Source organism: Neovison vison, chromosome 5 (genome assembly GCF_020171115.1).
Source record: "Neovison vison isolate M4711 chromosome 5, ASM_NN_V1, whole genome shotgun sequence".
NCBI classification, from domain to species: Eukaryota; Metazoa; Chordata; class Mammalia; order Carnivora; family Mustelidae; genus Neogale; species Neogale vison.
In genome coordinates, this window is record NC_058095.1 from 21,904,891 (window position 1) to 21,921,120 (window position 16,230).

The 16,230-nt window shown below is 59.1% G+C and overlaps 1 protein-coding gene across 7 annotated transcripts in view; it reads right to left on the bottom strand.

Moving 5' to 3' along the window:
* The window catches only part of RARA (retinoic acid receptor alpha), a 44,284-nt gene that overhangs the window by 9,798 nt on the left and 18,256 nt on the right, over window positions 1–16,230 (bottom strand). For 2 of the 7 annotated variants that reach the window (XM_044248033.1, XM_044248032.1), the window contains exon 2: window positions 12,676–13,219. In XM_044248033.1, the coding sequence (XP_044103968.1) occupies window positions 12,676–12,853 (178 nt within the window). In that variant the 5' untranslated portion in view covers window positions 12,854–13,219. Of the gene's footprint in view, window positions 1–337; window positions 453–4,364; window positions 4,785–5,297; window positions 5,428–12,675; window positions 13,220–16,230 lie in introns of those variants that run through there. The other 5 variants (XM_044248034.1, XM_044248031.1, XM_044248035.1 and 2 more) reach the window with 5 other exon arrangements.

The following is a 16,230-nucleotide window of genomic DNA, read 5'->3' on the forward strand; positions in this document are numbered from 1 at the left end:
GGACTGAGGCAATCCCAGATGCCCAAGGTACAACCCGGCAGTGTCCAGAGGCCTTTGACAGACAAGTCTACTTGTCCAGAGCCAAGGAGGGGCAAGGATTTCTCCCTGAGTAGGAAGATCCCAGCCTCCCTCATACCCCAGAATCCTACCCACTCTCCCCCCAAAACTCCAGCACACAAGCTTCTGGAATTCAGAGAGTCCCAGAATTCCTGGTCCAAGCACCTTATAAGCCACGAATCACACAGCCCCCAAATGCAGGCACAGAGAAAAGCAGCAGCTGGACGGGGAGGGGGGGTGGGGGTGGGGGTTGGCTGCATACGACCCCCCTCCCCCTTACCTGCAGACACACCAGGAACTGCCAGGCAATGATGACAGGGAACCAGGCCAATAACCTTGGCAGGGCCTTCCTGGCTCTCAGTGGGCCCGGGCACCAATTCCCTCGTCAGCCTGGCTGACCAGCACCGCTGTGGCCCTGTGCCCCCCACTCCCGTCTCTACTCAGAGACCAGCCTGCAGCAGAAGATAGTGGATGCCTAGACCCCCACCAGTCCACAGGCTCTTCACTGACCTCCCCTGGCCCTCTGCTTCTCCCCAACTCTAAACTACCCTGGCCAGGCTCTTCCCCCACCTCACCCTCCCTGAGGCCAGACAAGCAAATCAGACAGGAGAGAGGCCTGAGAACAGCTGCTGGGGGGTGGGGTGGGGTTGGGGGGCCTGGGTGAGGCCAGGAGGCAGAAGGGTGAGCGACAAAGAAGGCCTTTGTTGTGCTAACTTTTTCCAAGACGTAAAAGGAGTAACAATAGACAATCCAGACTGGTGGGGGGGGGGTCAAGGACAAGGGGGTGTGGGGGGACCATGGCCTAGAATCCCAGCCAGCGTTCCAATAAGCAGAGGATGAAGGCACTGACCTCCCTCCCCTGCCCTCCCCAACCGCCCTTTGCCCGGGCCCACCCCTCCAATCCCCGACCTCTAAAATGGGCAGGCGGAGCTTTGGGGTAGAGTGGGGCAGAGGGAGAGGAGGGCATGGGGAGACCCACAGGATTACTGGGACGAGGGACAAACAGCTCCAAGGCCAGAGACTGACTAAAGGGGCAAAGACCCATAGAAATTTGGAGCTAAGGCAAAGTCCAGAGGGTGTTCATAGAACTTAATGCATGTGCTTTTTTAAATGGTTTTTGGCAGGATGAGGGGAGATGAGCTGAGGTGGGAGCTAGCCTGGGCTGTGAGGCTTCCTTTCAGCCCATCCCACTGCAGCTGACCACCTCTGAGGCTCTAGGGTGCTCCACACGCCCCCCCCTCCAGCACATCCCCACCTGTCACCCAGGTAACAGCCCAGAGGTTTTGCCCTGTGCCCTTTGAACCCAGAGCCCTGGCCCAGTTCCCACCTCCCCAGGCGGCCAGCCAGCAGCCTAGGGAAGCCCAGGGCGCACTGGGCCCCCTCTAGCCTCTGCAGTGGTTGGGATTCAGCCTTAAACCTGCACACCCGACCTCTGGGGGACGGACTGTCAGGGCTCGGCCCCTCCCTGCTCACCTCCCTGCCCGAGAGGCCCCAGCCCACAAATCTATCGTCTTCCTGCAGAAGGAGGAGGCTGCAGGGGAACCACACGTACTCGGCTCCCAGTCCCAGCACCCTGCGGAGGGCTGGAACCAGCCCAGGAAGCCGGGCGTCCCCTCCTGCCAGCGCTGCCAGGTTCCCCTCCCCCTGCCTCTGGCGGGCAGGGGGCAGGAGTCAGGGGGCAGGAGGCACGGGCGCTCCGGATTCCCCATGCCCCAGAGCCGTTTGAGGCCTCACACAAGAGGCCAGTTTCCTGGAGGAGATCAGCAGGAAATCAGCCGGGCCCCTGGCCAGCGGCTCCCCTCCCAATCCAGCTGGCGCCCGCTCCTCCTCAGCTCCCCTCACAGCCCCTGGGGAGGGGTCAGGAGGGGGCGCGGGGTCCCCCCCAACCGCCCTTCCTCCCCCCCATACCGCGCCTAGGGGCAGGGTGGGGTAGCTCTGGGAGTAGCAGCGGAAGGAGGCCCCTAGCCCAGCGCCCCGATAAGCATCTCTCCCCTCCCCCCACCACGAGCATCCACGTGCTTCACATTCTTGGACGTCTGGGAGCGGGTGGAGGCGTGAGCGGTGAGATTGGTGGGGGACAGATGGGGAGCCACATCCTGTGTACCCCCCATCCTCCAGTGCCCCCAAAGGGGGGCTCTGGGGAAGGAGGCAAAATTCCCAGGGCCCTGCAGGATTGAAAGGGTCTCCACCCAAAGCACCCCCCACCCCAAGCCTGCTGTCTCTTCCCACCTTTGGCGCAGGTGGTGGGAGGCAGAGGAGGATCTGGGTGAGAGAGCCAGAGGCCTCCTATCCCCACAGGACCTCCACATGCAGCAAGGGGTTCCAAGGCAGGGGTGGTGACCCCCTGTACACTAGACAGGGTCAAGAACCCCTGGGGCCAGCAGCCTCCAGGTCCTTCCTGTGCCTCAGAACAACTCCCACACCCACCACTCCCAGCCCCCAGTCTTGGGGCTGAGCCCCACTGGCATGCCAATGACATACACACACACACCTACAGGGCAACTAGGGGAGCAGGGGAGCCCAGACCTCTAGCTCTACCCAACTCCAGACAGAGCGTGGGAAACAGGCCTCCACTTCCCCATCACCAGCCTCACCAAACCCAAGGCCTGCTGGACTCCATACTCCTCCTCCTCTACCAGTTTGGGGCCAGGGAGAGCTGAGCTGCCCCCATGCAATGAAGGAAGAGAAGGGGTTGGAGCCCAGGGTCTCTGATTCCAGCTTTCCCCCAGTCCTCTGGCAAAGGCGGCCAACGTGGTGACAGGGGTGACCATGGCAGCTGTGCCCCCAATGATTACACTGGGGAGAAACACCTTCCTCCAGGTCTGGAGGGTGGGAAGAAGGGTCCTGGTGTCACACCTCTTACCTCTCCCCTTCAGCTAAAGTCAGTTGACACTCACACCCCTCCCCCTTTGCCTCCCACGGTCTGAGTCTGCAGCCTCCCGGCCACTGGGCCCCAGAGGCAAAGGTCAAGGGGCAGGACAATAGGAAAGGCTGGGGATGAGGTGGCTCTGGGAGGGGCAGTGGTGGGGTGTCTCTCCACTCCAAGTCTCCCTCTTCCTAGACCAAAGCGGCTGGGGGTTACCCTTCAACCTTCTCCAATCTGTCAGGCCTCCAGGGACCCATCCCACCCCTTCTCCCTGGAAGGCAGGAGGGAGGCAGCCGGCAGAGAAAGGGAAGAAACCCGACCCAGGTAACAACAGCCCCTAGCGCCGGCTCCCTCCCACTCAGGTACACTACCTCACAGCTGGGTTCAAACACACCCAGGTGTGCACTCCAGGCGCTCACAGCTCCCGGGGGTGCACAGAGCCCCTCCCTTCCAGAGGAGCCCGAACCCAGATGGAGGAGAGCAGGGGGGTGAGGAGGCTCCCAGGACTGACTCCAGGGTTCTCTTCAGCGCCGCTCTTAGGGACAACCCAGTGCCTGCCCCATCCCTAAGTGTAAACAGGGTAACAAAAGGACACAGCTGGAGTGGCAGGGGATGCTCCCCTCACTTCCAGAGCAGCCCAGACCCACAACAAAACAAACTCCTCCCCCAGAGAGCAAACCCGATTAGGATTAGGAGGAGGGCAATCCTTCCCCCCACAGCAGCCGCTCTCCTCCTCCCATTCCTGGGACAGAAACCTCCAAGATGCCAGCCAGGTGTCCAGGGCCAGAGCAACCCTCCTATGGACAGGTGCCCCTCCGCAGGATGGAAGGATTGGTTAGGGCGGCAGACGGGTGTCAGATGAAGCTGCCCCTTCCTGCCACACCACACCGCCAAAGACACCAAAGACATCGAGTGGTCCCCTGACACCGACTCTAATGACACAAGGGCAAGGGCTGGGGGCAGCAGCTGTTGCACAGGAGGGAGCTCTCCCCCAGGCTTCCACGGGTGGGATCTGGGAAGGAGGCCCCTCCTCCTCCGAGCAGATAAACCCACAGACCCGGCCTTTACCGCACCCTGCAGGGTGGAAGAAAGGACCACTCTGCGCTGAAGCCCCTGGATTCCAAGCAAGAAGATACAAACTGGGGGCCAGGGGCTTCACTTCCCCTGCCAGAAGTAGCAGGCCAGATGAACAAACGTTTCCTGAAGGGAGAACCCCCCAAAGTTCCTCAGCCCTGATGTAAGAAGAAAGAGCGCCCAAGGCTCCTCGGTAGGGTCCAATTGTCCAGCAAGGGCACCCGAGTTCCAGCAAGAGAGACGGGAAAGTGAAGAGTAGACACAAGCGCCATCCCCCACGCCCCAGGCCCGCATCCCCGGTGGGAGTGGAAGCTCCACTGCCCACCCTCAGCCCCAGCTCCTACAATGGGAGAGAGGAGGCCGGTACCTACAGTGGTTTGAGCCATTCCAAAGCGGAGTCCGGAGCGGGGTGGAGTAGGGACCAGGGGCAGGGAGCCCCTTCTCCGGGAGCAAACAGGCCCGGTTCTGGTTATAAAAATCCACCACAAGGAAGGGATTGGGGGTGGGGGTGAGCCCCCCCACTTCCACACTCTCGTACATCTTCCCCGCGAAGACAAGAGGTCCGGGCGGGGAAGTCATGCGCGCCGCCTCCCTCACTCAGCCGGCGGCGCCATCCGCGGAGAGCAGCTGGGGGCGAGGGGCACGTCCCCCCCCACCCCCCAGCTCCGACAGGCGACCCGAGCTCGGGGGCCGCCCGTCGCCCGAAGTCCCTGTTCAAAGTCGGCCGGCCGCTCCGCCAGTCCCAGGCGAACAGCGGGGAAGTTGTGGGGGGGGGTCCCTCGGCTCCCCCACCCCGGGAACGTCCGGCCGAGGCCCGGGAACTCAGCGGCTCCACCTCGAGGGGGATCCCGTCTCGAGTCGCATGCTGTCCGAGGCAGAGTCCCGCGGCTCCCCAAGTGCGCCGGCCGGGGGCGGGATCGGCGCGGGGTGGGGGGGCGTGGGGGCACGCCGGGCACTTCCTCCTCCCGGCCGGGGCTCCCGGGCTTCTCCGGGGCGAGGATTCCGGGTGGGGGTGGGGACCCCGCGCGGCTCCGCCTCCGCCAGGTCCGGGGCAGCCGGCCGACGCAGGGTCTCCGAGGTGCGCGCCGCTGCCCCCCGCCCCGAGCCTGCGCGCCCCCTCCCCGGCGGCCCCACCCCCTTCCCTCCGCCCCGTCCCGTCCAGGCACCGCCCCTGACTTAACCCTTGCCGTGCGGGACCGACTGCGGCAGGCGAAACGCAGGGGACAGACTGGGAGAGGCGTGCTAGGGCGGGCGGGTGGGGAGAGCCTGGGAAGTGGGAGGAGAGAAGGAGGGGACTCACAGGGGAAAATGCTCCAGAGGAGGAGTACGCAGAGGACGGACGGAGGCTGGGTACGCGGAGAGGTGGGGGCTGCACGCAGAGGCAGGGACGGGAGAGGGGCGGGAGTCTCCCCCATCCCGGTTCCGGCTCCCAGCCTCCCCAGTGGTTTGGTCAGTCCTTGGCCCGGCGCTGGTGGAGGAGAGGTGATGGGGCGGGGAGGAGGAGGTGGTCCCGGTGTCCTCCCCCAACAAACCCCCCACCCGGCCCGGGCCTCATTTGCCTAATGCAATGCGGCTGAACTCTCGCTGAACTCGCCTGGCGGCGCCTCACCTCCGGGTGACCCACCCACCGCTGCCCGTGACATCACCCGCTCGCCAGCCCGCCCTCGGGGCTCCCCCGCCGGCCCCCGCCCCCCCCCGGGCAGGGGGAGCGCCCCCGGAGTCGCGGAGAGTGGCCGCAGGACGCAAAAGACCAGGGTGCGCGGGGCCAAGTGTTTGCACCATGAACACGGCGTGCTGGGTGTCCCGGGTGTGACATTGTGCAGCTCAGGCACTGTGAAAGGGTTGAGACACCCGGCTTGTGTCATTGTCTGTGACATCATGTGTGACTCCGGCCGCCCGCCCGTCAGAACCCGACGCGGCAGCGCGGATGCTTTGGCACAAACGCGTGCAGAGGGGGCTCTCCACCCCAAGATCTGCGTGCTTCCGGCGAGCAAAACCCCGCCCAGGGTGTCTCCCAGCGGCGGAACCAGGATCGGCCCCCCCACCGCGCAGTCCAACCTGGGAGAGCTAAAAGGAGGGGGTGGCGCTTTCCAGCTGACCACTTCCTCCCGGAAGCCCTCGGGATGCCTGTTTCAGTAGAAGAAAGGCCTAGGTTGGGAAGGCCCAGGAAAGAGGGGGATATCCCTAGAGGAGAGGGTATCCTGTCACTCCCACTGACCCTGCAGCAGAGCTCCCTCTCTCTAAAAGGGGATAGGAACTGACAGGCTTCCCAAGGATATTCCTCTAGAAGCCAGGTTCTTAACCCCTTTTGTCATTTAATCCTTGAGCAACTCCCAAGAGATAAATGGGCGTTATTCCTATTTACACATAAAGAAACTAAGGTCTAAGCAAAGCTAGGTGGGTTGTCCCAAGTTCACACTGCTAATAAAGGGTAACCTGAGTATTTGAACTTTCTGCTGCCAAAGCCCATATTCCCACCATGCCAGCCTGACTCAGAAAAAGTATTTTCTGAACCTCTCCTATGTGGATACCGTGGTAAGCCTGTTCTTGCAGACCTTATGGAGCAACAGCCATTAAACATATAATCGTAAATATATATGTAAATATAATTGCAAGTTGAGGTAACTGGTATTATGAAACAACTATAATATGCTTTGAAGAAGAATTAATGTAGGTACCTAATTTAGGTTGAAGACTCAGGGAGGACCTCAAGGCAGAGACCTGAAAAAAGAGTAGAAGCTTAGAAGTTAGGCAAAATGGAAGAAGGAATGTGGTCCCAGTAAAGGAAAGAGCCTGTGCAAGGGCCCTGGGGTTAGAGATTGGGCGGGTGGGAGGGGGATCATTCAAGGTATTGACATAAGACTAAGGTAGTGGGAACTTAAAATTCAAGAGGAAAACATATGCAAGACCAGGCTGGAGAGGTGGGCTGAGGCCAGACCAGGTGGCCTTGTTGGCCTTAATATGACTTTGGGATTTTATCCTAAATGCAAGGAGAAGCCACAGGAAGCTTCCAGGCACGGGAGAAGCAAGATCTGATTTACAGTGGTATAAGATCTTTCGAGCAGCTGTGTGAAAAACGACTTGTAGAAGGGCAAGAGAGACCAGTTAGTAGCTGCTACAATGGTCCAGGCAGCACAAAAGGGCAGCGGGAGGCAGCAAAGATGACTGGTGTTTGGCTTGTGGCAAAGTTTCCAAGACTGCAAAGTAGAGATGTCTACTGGCCTGGTGGACAGGTGGGTTGTAGGAGTCCCAAGTGAGGTCTCACCTAAGTGTAGTCTGGGCTACAGATGGAACACTGGGGTCTGGGACACATGTGCAAGGCTTGGCAGTGGATGATTGCTGGGGAAGAGGGCAGACTGCTGCCACGGCCCTTGGTATCTCTCCTCCCAAATGACCTAGCTCCCAGGCACCAGTTATGTGTGAGGCTCTGTGTTCACTGCTGCGAGGTACTAAGGGATCTGAGACTGTCCCTACAATCAAAAACCAGATAACTGGGGAAAAGATCTCCCAAATGATTACAGTTCACAGCAGGAGCTAGGTGGGAAGAAGTCACTCCGTGGTAGAGAGATGAGTGTTGGAAGAAAAAAAGAAATAAGGATCCACAGGCATTCAAAGGTGCAAGTGTGTCGTGAGGAAGGAGGAATGGCTGTGAAGGTTTCTGGGAAGAGGCAGCATTCAGGATGTTCCTTAAAGGGTGGATAGGCTTCCTGAAGCTGGAGAAGGGGGAGATACCTGTTCTGGGCAGTGAGAGAAGAGAGGGGGTAGGAAGGCTCTGTTGGCTGAGGAAGAACGCCATCAGCTGGCTGCAGGCCTGAGGCCCCATCCTCCTCTGCTGCTCCTTTGTCACATTCCCCACCACTCCCCCAGGGCTGTGTGTTTAGCAGGCCCTTAGCAGGTGTGGCCTGAACTGGCCCCTACTTGTGCCAGGCCCCCTCCTGTCCCCAGCCCTAACTGGAGGGCATGACAAACAGGAAATCAGGACTCCTGGAGCCAGCCAGACACTAGGTCCCAGTACAGGGTGGCCATCCCCCAGGATAGTGCCTGGCTCCACCCACCTGGGCATTGAGGCTCTTGCAGGATAGCTGAAGCTCACCAGGGTTCTCATCAGCCAGCAGGTCAACAAGGCCTCAGAGCAACTCAGCCAGGAACGCATTCAGAGTCTTGCTTTAAAGGGGAGGCTACAGACTCAGAGAGAGGATGGGTGACCTGCCCAAGGCCGCACAGGAACAGCTAACCTTTTTAAGACTTCTGCCCGTGGTGCCTTGGTCTGTGGGCTGGGTGAGGTTCCCGGCAACCCAGAAATCAAAACGGGGAGGGGAGGGCCTCTACCGCTGACCTAGCCGAGGCTGATCTAGTTGGCCTACCCCGGGAGACCCAGCTCCACTGGCTGTGCCTGACTCCAGGGAGGAGGAGGAGGAAGGAGGTAGTGTGGGCACCGCCCCCGAGGGATTTGGAGAAGGGAAATGCTTCCTCTTTCCACAGATGCTACCCCCTAAAGGGTAGTCCTGGCCTGCACTCGCACATCTCTATGGGCACACAGGCCATGGCGAGGGGTGGGCCCAATGTCTCACGTCCTGGCCAGTCCAAGAGGACAGGCTTCCTTCCCGGAGTCCTGCCAGAGGGAGTCCATGCATCATCAGTGCTACCAGATAAAAGGGGAAGGGCCCCATTTTCACTCAAAACCCCATCCACCAGTCATTTGGCTGACTCTGCATCTTAGACCCCAGGAAAGTCGTCACTGGCAATACCCTGTCTCCCTGAGCTGTCCCTCTTATCATCCAGGGCACAGTGAAGAGGAGAGAGGGATGGCAGAGACTAAGGGAAGGGAGCGGCAGAGGAGCGGAAGGGAGGGGCACACCTCCCTTTCTCCCCAGTCTCCAGGCACATACACTACCAATATGTGGACAGAAAAGGGCTCCCATCTCGGACTCCTCTACTGACTGCTTCCAACTTCCCTGCCCCCACCCCACAAATCGAAACAAAATAAGAACTGTGGCTTTTACACTCTGTTCCTACAGTGTGTGAGTGTGTGTGTGGGGGGTGCCTCCTGAGCTCTACAAACTCCTGTACGCTGCAGAGGCCGATTTGGGGGTGGGGATGGGTGTGAACAAATTGCATCCGCAATTTCCAGGACAGGATGGAGATCTGGCCCAGGCCTCTGAGCGCTCTTTCCCTCCAGCCTTCAGGATCCAAAACACAGAGGAGGGGGCGTGGCTTGGCTGCCTTACCCGCGCCCCCTACTGGGGGAAGGCAGGAGGTCCTTGGGCAGGAGTGGACCTCAGCCATGGGGGAGGAGGCTTCAATTTTGGCACTGGCCACCAACCCCCCACCAAGGAGTGCCCCCCACAATACCCTCCTGCAGCTGCCTGTCTGGATGATGGAAAACAGGTTCGGCTTCACCGCTCACTTAACGCAGTCTCTTCACCTCCAGCCACGCTGTTTCCTCGTGTGAATGGGAATAAGGACCCTCTCCCAGCATCACAGGGATTAAGGCTTGTGAAACTGAGATAAAGCTGGGGCACACAGTAGGTGCTGCACAATGTTAGCATCCCATTCTCTCCCACTCCTACCTAGAAGGGGCCCGAGTCCCTTTTCACTGTACACAATGACACAGGAAGGATTCAGCAAGCAAGAGGCAGAGCGAAGGGCCTGACATCAGTGATCTTGCCAATCTCGGCCTTTGAGGGAGGTTCTGGTAATACAGTTGTACAGACCAGGAATCACGCTCAAGAGAGGTTATCCTATGTAGGAAGTGGCAAAGCCCGAACTCCAGCTACCCTGCCTACTCCCCAGCCCACGTGCAATCCCGGAGTAAGCAACCAAAAACACAGGTCAGTTTCCCCTCCAGGCTAGACTGGTGATAAGAGAGACCCTCACCTCCCCAAACACACAGCACAATCCACAGACCTCCTGCTTTAGAGACTCTACACCCTGGGTCACCGCCCCCTCCAGCACACAAACAGATACCCCCTCTCCAGCTCTGGATCTGATTCTCCCAAAACACACTCAACCCTTTGACCTTCTCACCCCTTACATACAAACCATTAACCCCCTTTCCCAACACACACTCAGCCTTGACCCCCTTGACCCCCCCCCACATACCCCTAAAACACACACAACCCTGACCCTCCCCACAATGCACACAGAATCCCAACCCTCCACAGTAAATACTAGTCCTCAGAGATCAAGCCCCAGGGGCTCTGGGGAGGTAGGGAGGGAATCCTATACCATCTCTCTCTCGGGCCTCCCACTCTGGCTCCCTGACTGGAGTAGGACAAATACCCACCCTTCCCCACAGTGACCTGGACCTGTCATTCCACAGACCACCACATCTCTGAAAGGGACACCCAGGATACCCAAGGTCCAGCCTCCTCCACACATGGGAAGAGGGATGGGAAATGGGCGATTATCCAAACACCTCTGTTGGTGGGAAGTGGGAGGAAAGGGCCTCATCTGGAAGGTTTCCTACAAAAAGGGTGACCATTGCTCTGTGCATGTATGGGGGCCACCTAGGCCTCCCAGGAACTGCCTGACCCCTGGCACCAGCCCCTAGGCAGGGAGAGCAGGGTAATGAGGCTGCCTCCATCTCCAACACGTGAATTTTGATCTGTCATGCTTCGCTGCCCAGGACTGAGGAGCTGGGGTCACCAGGCCACCCAGTCCCGCACAAAAAGGAGGAGATGCCTGGCTCCCTGAGGCCCATGGCCTCCTCTGGTCACCGAGAAGGAGCAGCTCAGGGAGAAGCTCAGAAGCTGAGGTTCTGGATAGGAAGAGAAGTTGTTTACTAGGAAGAGGGGAGGGGTAGGGAAACCCACACACTCACAGAGGGAGGGGGCAGGAAAGGGGCATTGCCTAACCTGGGTGGGGAAAGCCAGAGAAGGCTCTGCTTGCCCGAAATGTGAGTACCCCACCCTAGGGAGAAAAGGTTACCAGGGTGGGAAGTGGAGGACCCGGAAACCCTCCCCACCTCTAAGAAAGAGGAAGAAGCTTGCAACATTTAGAGGAGGGCATGGCATCTGCTCATCTGACACAGGGTGGGCAAGAGCCCAGGCCACACCCTGCGTCCCTCCAACTCTGAGCAGTGCCCGGGGCTCTGTTCCCATCACCTGGGGAAGGACAACTTATCCACAGGTACCAGGTTAGAAGGCCCCGACTTCTCCCACCCTGGCAGGAAGCAGACGTTTCAGTTACCCCCACCAAGAATACAAATTCCAGTCCCTGTAGACACATGGACCCACAGACATGCCCACCCATTCCCCAGCAGCTCTGAACCCAGAGACTGGCCCTCCCTGTCCCCTAGCACAGACTGGAAGACCAGACCAGAATCAGAGGTCCCCGACTTCCAGGTCACTGTGCCATCCGCCCCTGCTGGGTGAGGGTGGAAGAGAGGGAGGACAGAAGATGGTGCATGAATGGCATGACAGTGGAAACAGCGGCACCTGCCTGCCCCAGGTCCCAGGTCATAAAGGGGGAGGCACAGACACGGAGCCCCTGTTCCGGCAGCCGGTGGGGCCTGGGAGGGAGGGGCTGTGGCACAGCCAGAGGAGGAGGTCCAGGAAGCGGTGGTGGCAGTGGGCAGACGGCCAGTGCGGGCAGCGAGGCGCCCGGCCAGGGCCTGCCCCAGGGACAGAGAGACTCCCTGGCTCCGGGGAGAGAGTGCTGCCCCCACACTGAGAAGGGGACACTGACCCAGCCCAGCCGGGCGCCCAGGGCAGTGGTGCCAGGCAGCCTGCCAGCGGCCGTGGGAGGGGCAGTGGGTGCCCGGGGCAGGGTGTTCAGTCCCTGCCCGCCAGGAGAGGTGGGACACGTCTCCCAGGTCAGCAGCTGACTGGCCAGCGGCTGTCCATGGCCCATTCTGCAGCTTCCAACCCCTCCTGCTCCAGGCCAGGCCCGGGCTCCCTCCCCCACCCCCCCAGCCCTGGCTTGGTGCCCAGCCGGGCCCTGGGGGCCAGAGTTACTGTAAGCGGCCTGGCAGGCCCGAGGCCTGGACTCTGCCAGCTGGCCAGAGCTGCTGCCGCCTCCCACTACCTGGCTCGGCCAGCCGGGGAAGGGTACTGAGACCCCCGTCCTGCCAGCAGGCGACCCCCATGGCAGAGGGTGGAGTCACAGAGGAAACACAGGCTCTGCCAAGAGCCTGCAGGCCAGCACGCCGCCGGAGTCCAGGCCCAGCGCCCCCTCCTGGGACACAGTGAGGTCACCAGGCAGCTGTGGGCGGAGCTGGCAGGGGGAGGGAGTGGGGGGTCCCACCGCCCTGGCCCGCTGCTCCTTCAAGCCCTTTCCCTCAGAGGCACTGGCTGGGGTGGGGCGGAGGTGGGGTGCCACTCTCACTAGAGTTGCCATTTCCACCAAATGTCGAGAGGTTTGTTTACCCGCCTCCGGCCTCTGTGTCCAGTCCTTGGAGCTATTTATAAGGCCCTCAACAGCACGGCTCAGGAGAGGGCGCCAGGAGCCCCGAGCAACAGCATTATTGCTGCCCTCCCTCTACCGCCCCCAACACCAGAGACAGGACCACTGCGATCAGCCTACAAGCCTTTCATCCTTGAGCCCCCTGTCCCCCCGCAACACACACTAATGATGGTCCTCCTCATCCGGAGAAGGTGTCACTGGCAGAGGCCCAGCCCAAAACCTCCTGCCCTCCACAAAGTCCCCCCCACCGAGCCTCCCGCCACCCCACTTACTGGCTGGGGACGGTGTGCTATAGCCGCTAACTGGGAGCTGGTGCTGGAGAGTGGTCAGAGCGCCTGGCGGGGAGAGGCCGCCCAGCATAGGCGGGAAGAAGAAGGCGTAGGGGGGCACCGGGTAGCCATTGAGGTGCCCTCCCCCAGGTGTTGGGCAGGAACTGCTGTTGCTGGCCATGCCAAGCAGCCACAGTCAGAAGGGCAGGCAGACAGTCTGGCAGGAGGCTCTGGCGGGCTTCAGGCTGCCCCTCCTCGGGGCATGGGGCCTGGGCCCAGAGGGGTTTGGGTGGTTGGCCCACCCCCCCCTTTCTGTCCTGGAGCTGCTGTCCAAGGCCAGCAGGCTAATCTCAGCGTCCTGGATCCCCCACTCAAGCTGGGGGCCGGGTGGGTTGGGGGATGTCCCAAGAGCTGGTCCTTTGGTCAAGCAGTTCTGTGAGCTGGCACTTTTCTGGGAAGGTCCAGAGCTGGCCTTCAGGACACCGAAGAGGATGCCTCTCCTGGATGGGCCCTGGCTAGGCAGCTGGGGGGGCCATGTCCTGTGGCACTGCAGAAAAAGAAAAGACAGGTGAGTGGGCACCGAGGAGTGGGTACTTGGGCATTCCCCGTGGAGCTCCCCAACCTGGGCGGCCGGAGATTTTCCCGTGGCACCCGGCTGAGCAGACAGCTGGCACTATGCCTGGCTGGCAGAGACAGCCTGGGAGCAGGGCCCAGACACTGCTGGGGGTGGTAGGACAGCACAGCCAGGCTAGGGAGACGAGGATAGGGCCCAGAGCCACAAAGGGCCTCTCACCCACAGTCCTGAGGGGAAAGGTCAGGGTCTGCCACCCCAGAGGATCCTTGTAGCAGAGGCAGGCAGCTGGCCCCCCTCCCCCCAGCATGGGTTACCTGAGGTCAAGATGCAAAGAACCGTGTGCTTGGGGTGGTGGGGTGGGGAGGAAAAGCCGCTTCCCTAAAGCATTGGCACTTCTCAGAAAAATGACTCCTAGGCCAGGGGGCCCCTGTTACACCACTTCCCCCCAAAATCCAAGCCCTAGCACCCCAGACGGGTTTGTCCCACAGGCCCAGGGAGGAGGCCTGCTGCCATACACACAAATAGGGAAATGGGAACCCAGGACTCCTGGGTGTCATCTCTGATGCTTACCAGCAGGATGGGCCACCCGTGGGCAGGCCATCAGGAGGGCGGTGACTGCCCAGAGAGGATGCTCCCTACCCCTAGCAAATGAAGGGGTAGGGGGGACTGATCAAAGCTCACCCACACAAGGGGGACCTGGGAGTTAAGGTCCCCTTAACTGCTGGTTAAGCCTCTACCTTGGGCTCAGGTTGGTTAAGCCTCTACCTTGGGCTCAGGTCATGATCTCAGGCTCCTGGGATCGAGCCCCACATCAGACTCTCTGCTCATCGGGGAGCCTGCTCCTTCCTCTGCCCCACCCTCCCCACAGCTTGTGCTCTCTCTCTCTCAAATAAATAAATGAATAAATATTTTTTTTTTTAAAGTTTAAAAAAACAGTTCACCCACACACCGTCTGCAGAAACCACATTCCTGGACGGGGTGGGAAGTGGGTACAAGATGAAGGACCAGATGGCCCCCCAACAGTGTGGACACAGATCCATACCTGTCTGAACAGCTGGGACCAGAGGACATGCACTGAGAGCACCATGGGGCAGAGACAGAGATGAACCCGGAGATCCCAGGACCCAGTGAGACAGGGAGGCAGCAGCAAGAGCAGAGAGAAAGGGGAAAAGAGAAGCATCCACAAGAGGGTGCTTCAAATCAAACCCTCTCGGGGCCCAGGATATCCATACACAAATACCTGTGCATGAATGTATTTCTATATGAATGTAGGTACACACACATATGGCATATACACGGCATTATTTATATGTGAAAACCCTAGATGAAAGACCAAAGCAAAGAGACAGACAGAAAGAAGCACAGCCATTTAAAACCACAGTGAGGGGCTTCTGGGTGGCTCAGTGGGTTAAGCCTCTGCCTTCGGCTCAGGTCATGGTCTCAGGGTCCTGGGATCCATCAAGCCCCGCATCAAGCTCTCTGCTCAGCCAGGAGCCTGCTTCCCCCTCTCTCTCTCTGCCTTCCCCCTCTCTCTCTCTCTCTCAGCCATATGGAAGCTGCTCTGCCTACTTGTGGTCTCTCTCTATCAAATTAATAAATAAAATCGGTTTAAAATAAATAAATAAATAAAACCACAGTGAGATACCACTTCATATCCACTAAGGTGGCTATAATCAAAAAGACGAATAACGAGGGAGGAATTGGAACCCTCCTCCAAGGCTGGCGGGAATATGAAATAGGACAACTGCTTTGGGCAACAGTGTGACAGTTCCTCCAAAAGTTAAACAGTTACCCCAGGATCCAGCCTGTTCCCTTCCCAGGTATCTACCCAAGAAGAGATATAAAAACAAGTTCACACAGAAACTTGTACATGGATGTTCATACCGGCATTACTCATAAAATGGCCAACAAGTAGACCCAACCCAAATATCTAACAACTAATGGGTAAAGGGAATGTTGTGCAGCCATATGGAAGCTTATTCTGTCACAGAAAGGAAGGTGGTCCCGAGATACACTATTACAACATGGTACACCTTAAAAACCTTACGCTAGTTCTAGAGGGCCACATACTGATGATTCCATTTATATGAAATGTCCAAGGTAAGCACATCTGTAAAGACAGAGTAGACTGCGGTTACCAGGGGCTAGGAGGTGGGTCTACAGGAAACGGGAGGTGACTGCTGAGAGCTAGGGGGGCTCTTTTGGGAGTGCTGACAATTTTCTAAAATGGACTGTGGTGACAGTCACACAAGCAGTGCATATACAAAAACCACTGAATTGTACACTTTAGTGGCTGGATTTTATGGTATGTGAATTACATTTCAATAAAGCTCTTAAAAAGAAGAAAGGAGGGACGCCCGATTGGCTCCGTCAGCAGAGCATGCCAACTCTTGATGTCTGGGTCTTGAGTTTGAGCCCCGTGTTGGCAGTAGAGTTTACGTAAAAATAAAAAATAAATATTAAAAAAAGAAGAAAGGAAGGGAAAAGGAAAGAGAAAAAAGGAAAAACGGGGTCCCGAAGAACCAAACTAAGGACTGCCTCTGTGTCCAACCCGTAACCTTCCTCCTCCCTCTCCACTCCCCTCCCCCTGCCCAAGCTCAGGCCACGCCAGGTCTGAAGCCCCAGGCTTCAGGCTCTGACCTGGAGTCCAGGGGACAAGCACATAGCCAGAGTTTGGCCAAGCACCATGCCTAGGATGGAGGAGTTCCTGCCAAGGCCACTGTGGACAAGGCCAGGACTTCTGGGCCCAGCTGGGCCATGCTGAGGGAGGGGGAGGTAGGGACAGGTACTTGCTAGGGAAGGGGGCAGCTCCCCCAGAAGTGAACCATAATGTCTCTCTCCTTACTCCTGAATGAGGTGCCCCTTTCCCTCCCCAGGCCCCTGATTCCCTCCCAGGCTGAGAAGGCTGACGTCAGAGGAACAGGGGCCCCACCCATCAGGCCAGCTGCCACCCCAGCACCCCCCACCCCAGTGGGGCCCCACAC